Genomic DNA, 6,948 nt, shown 5'->3' with positions numbered 1-6,948 from the left:
ATACCTTTAGAACGTTGAGTAAATTATGCTGGTATTTAATCTCAAACTAGTAGTCCCAGATTCAATATCAATGTCATCCGCTAAAGAAGACTGTCATGAAAATTTTTATCTATGTTTATCGCCTTAAGAATTATGCTCTATTACACCAATATTTATAACAGCAAACTGATGGAAGAAGAGAGAGACATTTCTAAATTTTTATAAGTTAACATAATATATGTTAACTTGTCATGTTTTCTTTAGTTGATACATCTATATTATGTTTAAGTTACTGATATCATAAAACGTTGAAATTATCGTTTCCTGATTGTAGCTTTGGCACACGGTGTAGTCACGTCTTAGACTAGCATATGTTAAAAGAAAGGAACCATCAACGTTTACGCAGACTTACTTGTAAATACTTTGGTCAACTACTGGATTCAAAATTGATTTGCTTTCCTTGCGTCTATTGACTTGATACATATATTAATTTCACCTTGAACCATGCATAACACTGAATAATTTTACGTAATTGCTGTATTATTATCAAACTACCGTATTCTTTCTAGCGTAGACAGAGCACACGCGTCGCATCTTGCTTAACTAATATAAAAGTCGATAGCTTCGCTCTTCGGCAACAGTTGTGTATAGTCGGTGAGACGAAGCAAACCTAATTCAAACACAAAATGATCGCTAAAGTAAGTGTAATTCGTGATATAATCTCCCGTTGCGAAATTAAGTGAAAGGATTTGTTGAAACGTCGCCATAAGTGATTTGGAGCAACCTCAAGGATTCATTGTTTCTCGACAGTCGTGTTTGATACATTTCTTAGCTCCAATTTCAAATTCTTTTGAAGTCTATATACATATGTATTAACACATTTCTATATAAATAAATTAGAGGTTAAAAGTCCACCCTCATTACTTGTTGCATCAAATCACGTACACAACCTAATTTTGACTTCTTTCATTCTTATACTTTTCCAAATTCAAGTTATAATTTTATTATTGCTTTTTCATTTGCACTAATAATTGATTGGCATTTTTCTCTGTATATGTAATTTTAAATTGCAAATAATAGTCCTAATGTAAAAGTACTCATTTACATTGTAAGAAATAGTTTGCAATCTAATTCAAACTGTTCAGACATTTATCCACTATTAATTTCAATTTTATCTTGACGTTAATTATTACTAGTTAATAATCATGTCTATCCTATTATATACATGACTTCTTTTTATCACTTATTTTTTTTTCTAAATATATATACTATATAGTTAATCTAAATCTTGCTTCTGAAAAACAATAACTGGAAAATGTAATAGAAATTATTAGCAGTATGTTTCCGTTATTTCTAAACGTCAACTCCACAAAACTGCCGTAAACTTTCTACTTCCATATTTATAAATGTTATCCAAAAGATAATATTATAAAAATACATTTAAAGATTGTGCCCCAAAACAGACAAAATTAGTTATTTTGATTTAAAAACTAAACTACTAAACCGATTTTGATAAAATTTCTATGAGACCAATCTGAAAATATATCCTTTTAGTTAAAAAAGAATCTTTCAAATCAATTTAGAACTGACGAAATGATGAGGTAGCTTAAAAAACTAACATAAAAAAAATACAAACGAATTGAAAAACTTCTTCTTTTTAAAGTCGATTGAAAACAAGACTTGCTCTTGAGAAAAAGAATAATTCACACATAATATTATCACTATTACATGTTTTATTAATAGTAGTTACTAGAGGGGCCCAATTGAATGATAATGGAAGGGAGCGATGACATAGGTGAGGATAAGAACAACACAGTTCGCCCATCATGACGAATTTAGAATTAATTACACGAAGGAATCGGGTAGACATCGACCAGACTGTACCTTATATTACCAGCAATGAAATTAGTAATTTCCATTACTAACAATACTCTTCCTAATAAAAATCTATGAAAGAATTCAAGATTTTAATTAATATTGTCCAGGCCGCAGTCGTCCTGTCCCTCGTGGCGTTGGTGTCCGCTGGAGTGGTCCAGGTTGGATACGGAGGTTATGACCAAGGAGCAGTTGCGTACGCACCCGTAGCACAGGTCGCCCAGTACGGAGGCTATGATGACAGAAACGTTGATTATCACGTAAGTTAATAAATATAAAACAAACAATTTATTTATTGGAAAATCAAAAGCGCTACTACAATAAATACAATGTTATAATATAAATTATGGTTAATAATAAGTTTCCTTAATTGTATTATGTAGTTGATAGTTATAAAAGGTGAAAATGAGGAATAACGTATGTTAGTAAAGTGATAGATTAACGACTTTCTGACAATTGATGACACCGAGGAAGATTTTTACAAAAACAATGAAATCCAATCTTGTGTTTTTTTCTCTAGATGACAACCACCATCAGGTTTTTTTTTTTTTGTTCTATTTGAAAGATATCTTTTAGTTCAGAATTTTGAAAAATCGACTCCTTGGAGAAAAATAACTTCATTTGTACAGGAAATTGTATATTTTAAATAAGATGGGCAGTCCGACAATACAGAAATTGTAACACAAAAAAGATCCCACAAGACAAAACGCTGCAACACTGTATGCGCTATCACAAATATGAGTATATTTGGTACCTTAAATCTAACTGATACCACTATCAATTATATAGACAGGCCACCTAATTGAATACGCTATACATTGTTTATCATGTCAATAGTTAAATTATTCTGTATAACAAATAATACGTAAATTGCACATTCAACAGATGCTAATATCAACATTTAATGATATTATTACGTTAACTAAATATTACAAAATATGTACTAAAATACATTGTATTTGCCATATTTCATTTGAAAATAAATCAAATGTAAGGACTATAGAAAACAGAGAAATAGAAGCCAAAGACTAAAAAAATAAAGAATAATCAGTCATAAAAAATTACATCGTCCTTTTAAAAATGTAATATGTTAAACTCATCATAGAATCCCAATAGGAGCACATCGTTAAAAGAAGCAGTGATCCGGAAAAGATGGATACACTAGACAATGCAACAACTAATTTGAAATGCGGCCAGTTGCAAAATATCAAAATGATACATACAAAAAGACAAAGTTATAACCAACCTTCAGTTAATGAACATTGTGGCGAGGAACTCGCAATATGTGCACACAGTAGTAATCTCAAAGACCATTATTGCAACACGACACCTCTGTCATACCAGCCATAAATTCATTACATTTAAAACCTCTAAAAAATTGGTCAAGGATGTGTATGTAAAAAATTGTAACAGTAGCTATCTTGTAATTTTCTGCTAATTAACTCTTACACTAAACAAATGCATACTAATATCTGACCCGTAAGTGGAGCACCGAAGCTGGTTTTGTTTCCCTAGGCCTGTATTACTTCGCTAGTGACGTAATACAATAGCAACTAGCTAATTGATAACTTGCGAAAACGCGCATGCTGTACGATCCAATACAATCGAAGCTATTTCCGGGATAAGATCTGAGACTATAACAGTCCTTGTTGCTTATGTTGCATCATCCTCTCAGTACACATAGTTAAATTTAAGCGAATAAGTAATATTAAATTTCCCCAGAGAAAATGTAGGTAATGTATGCACGCAAATCAGACATCGTAATGCAGGTATATCGGCATTTAGCTTGTTTCTCTAGGCAGTTGAATGAGTAATAGCGTAAGACTTTTGTTATTATATAAGCAAAGCTTTATTGTTGAACACTGACTTGTCAGAAATAATTTAATATCTAAAATGACAATTACTATAATTATGATCCAATTGTTTCCAGATACTATCAAATTTCCATTTTTTAAACAAATTGTTCTTACTACAGGTAACAATAACGTAATTATTCATAAACTTCCTTGTCCTAGAAATGTCAAATCGAAAACAAGTTCTTGGGACCAAGCGAAAGATATTATACCCCATTAACTACAAACAGGCACTTGCTTACATTATTTACGTCAAGGATCTGAAATGTAGGTAATAGCCTACAACACTTTGCGCGTCGTAAATCAATGAATCGATAATCTGAGAGATTTCACGGTTCACATACCTATTTATGACGCTGTCGTAAATCGATAGAATAATTTGAAATATTCCAGTTGTGTATTACATAAAATCTCAGCAGCAAATCCTGGTCGTGACTGAAGGGCCGATAACGTAGCTGTTCCCAGAGCGTTGCGACACAGCGTCTACGACAGGGACGTAATGACTGTCATGATACGAGTGGAAATGGACCGTTGTTTGCATAAACTGGCGCGTGCTCTCACGCTCGTTTAATGGCAGATGTGGATTTTGTTGGTCCAGTGTCGACCTAAATGCAACATTAAGCAATTCATTTGACAGATTTTAATATTTTCTTTTAAATTCCATATAGTACTACATAAAAAACCAACAGAAATTATAACTGCTATAATTTGTTAATTAAACGTTACTAATTTATTATAATATTATGGCACTTATTACTCAATAAAATTAAGGTCAAGAGGACTACTATACCAAACTTTCGTAACACAATTCATCTAAAAAAATACTGATTACATACACACACACATACACTTGTACATAAACATAATATGATTAATTGTAATAATTCATCTTATTACAAACAAAACTGGCGTTTAGTAACTCGATACGTAACATAATGCCTATGTAATGCATGAGCCTTGTTAATTTTATATCGATCATGCACTATTATTAGTAAGCATTGAATCACACTTGTTTTGTTTGCTATTCCCCAGATTTTAATAATCACTCGTTTTATTCTATAGAAAAAAAACAAGCTTCTAATAAGGACATTTATTTTATTAATAAGTGTTTTATTCATTAGTGTAGTTATTAAGCTGCTAGAAATATTTTAAACAGAAAAGCGTAAATGATAACATGAATATACACAGATTACTCTTACACATATGATACTCACAACTCATTGTTATTTACTATTATTTAATTTTTCGTATAAATTTTAATATTAGTTTTTACTTAAAATGGTCAGCTCCCATACAGGTATCAAACATATATTTGTTGTTACGATTATATAATTAAACATATAAAAAATGTAAAATTAACAAAACCTTAAATTATATAGTAGTAAGATTAAAATAGCTTTCTTACCTTTCATGTACCACCTAAAAATAGAATTCGAGACATTTGTGTGAGAATAAATAGGACAAATAAATACCTAATAATGCCGCGCCTATTTCATATTAAAAATTTATTCAAGTTAAAATAAGTTACTATTGATATATCTTACATCAGAAAGTTTGAAAATCTTAAATTTTAATTTAAAAATCACCTATTTATTTTTATTTCAGGCACACCCCAAATATGATTACTCTTACTCCGTGTCTGACCCTCACACTGGTGACCATAAGACCCAACATGAGGTCCGCGATGGTGACGTCGTAAGAGGCGAATACTCCCTCCTCCAACCAGACGGCACCTTCCGCAAAGTCACATATACCGCCGATGATCACAATGGGTAGGTTTTTATAAATATAACGTTGACAATGAAATTACGAGCAAGATTAAGACCGTCATGTACTGGTAATATACTACCCCTACATATAGACTAAGAGCTCATAAATTCTAACCTGGCCGTCATCAAATTTAGAGGAACAAACTTTGTTTATCAATTTAAAATTCAAGCTAACTCTCCGATAATAATAAATACGGTTAACAAACTAATCTTAGCAATAGGCTTGCATCCTGGTACGCTACATTCTAATATGCTTGACGAAATATAGACATGTTGAGTATTACATTCGCTACTTGAAATAAAGTACTATATATGTATTAGATTGACTTTGAAAAATATGCAATAAGAATTAATTCAATAATTGTTAAGCTTTATGAAATTTATATAAATTAATTACAGCGATGGTCAACGGTAGACAAATAGAAGGCTGCAATTATAAGTTGTTACGTTATATTAATACACTATAAATATATGTTAAATAAATATTACAGGACAGCGACAGAAGACATTGATAAACCTTTTTAATATTCAAAATTATGATGGTGATGACATTAGCATGACGAACGTTACGTTACTAGTTAAATATAACCAAAACCTGATTGAAAATGTCATTTATCAACATGTTATCTCATCGATACGTTTCCTTCTCTTGAAGGCCAAATTGTTAGCATCTTATTTGAATAATTAAACTGACTAATTATATTTTTTGATTGCAGCTTCAACGCGGTAGTTGAGAACAGCGGAGCATCCCAACACCAATACTAGTTACCAAGAATGGTGGCGCATTGCCATACACCATATGTGATATTAAACCTTTAATACTTATGTAGATAGTCTTTGGTCGACATCGACTTTTATGTTTTAAGACTGCGGCGAAAATATACTGTTTGAAAAAAGAAATTGTATTTTTATTGAAGTATTTAATGTTATTTTTTTATAAGATTAGAATAAAATCAGTCAAATTAAGAACTCCATGATAGTAAGTTATAAGTCTGTGATACGTAAGCTTTGTCCACTTTTTTAGTTTCTGTGTAATAAACTTCATCATATAATCAAGTAAAATCCCCTACAGGTGTTTCTTTTTCTGTCCAAACATGCAGGATAAAACTAATCTAAAATTTGAAAAATGTACTAAAGTATGAGTTATTTCTCATTAATGGCGAGTGTTATATTCAAAAGCAGTTGTGAAAAGCATACCAGTACCAATTACGAGTGCATACAGATGAAAAGGTCTATATTCGCACTTGAGAATAAGTAAATATCCCTTTTAGTTCAGAAACTCATAAAATGTAAAAAATAATAAAAAATTTTAATCTTGGTAATCTTTTTTTTTTCCTTTTTATAAAATGCCATTATTTATAAATACAATTGGATATTTGAAACTTTTATACCAACACAATGCATAAATGATAGCGTGATTATTATACATAAAAATCACATAATGCTCTATAACCCGTGGACCACGATGCTTT

The 6,948-nt window shown here is 31.0% G+C and overlaps 1 protein-coding gene across 1 annotated transcript; it reads left to right on the top strand.

Moving 5' to 3' along the window:
- Window positions 1–597: 597 nt before the first annotated feature.
- On the top strand, window positions 598–6,494 carry LOC116413574 (cuticle protein 19-like). Its single transcript, XM_031913527.2, has 4 exons — window positions 598–677; window positions 1,965–2,114; window positions 5,313–5,479; window positions 6,193–6,494. The coding sequence occupies exons 1-4, from the start codon at window positions 666–668 to the stop codon at window positions 6,239–6,241; spliced, it is 378 nt and encodes a 125-aa protein (XP_031769387.1). The 5' UTR covers window positions 598–665; the 3' UTR covers window positions 6,242–6,494.
- Window positions 6,495–6,948: the final 454 nt, after the last annotated feature.

Source organism: Galleria mellonella, unplaced genomic scaffold, assembly GCF_026898425.1.
Source record: "Galleria mellonella isolate WM207_F2 unplaced genomic scaffold, CSIRO_AGI_GalMel_v1 utg213, whole genome shotgun sequence".
Lineage (NCBI taxonomy): Eukaryota > Metazoa > Arthropoda > Insecta > Lepidoptera > Pyralidae > Galleria > Galleria mellonella.
The sequence above is the reverse complement of the archived record's forward strand: the minus strand, read 5'-3'. Positions and strand labels throughout refer to the sequence as shown.

Excerpts from the sequence above, each read along its gene's own strand:
- LOC116413574 (XM_031913527.2), top strand. Across the intron at positions 2,115-5,312 it reads ACAGAAACGTTGATTATCAC|GCACACCCCAAATATGATTA; the intron begins GTAAGTTAATAA and ends TTTTTATTTCAG. Across the intron at positions 5,480-6,192 it reads ACCGCCGATGATCACAATGG|CTTCAACGCGGTAGTTGAGA; the intron begins GTAGGTTTTTAT and ends TTTTGATTGCAG.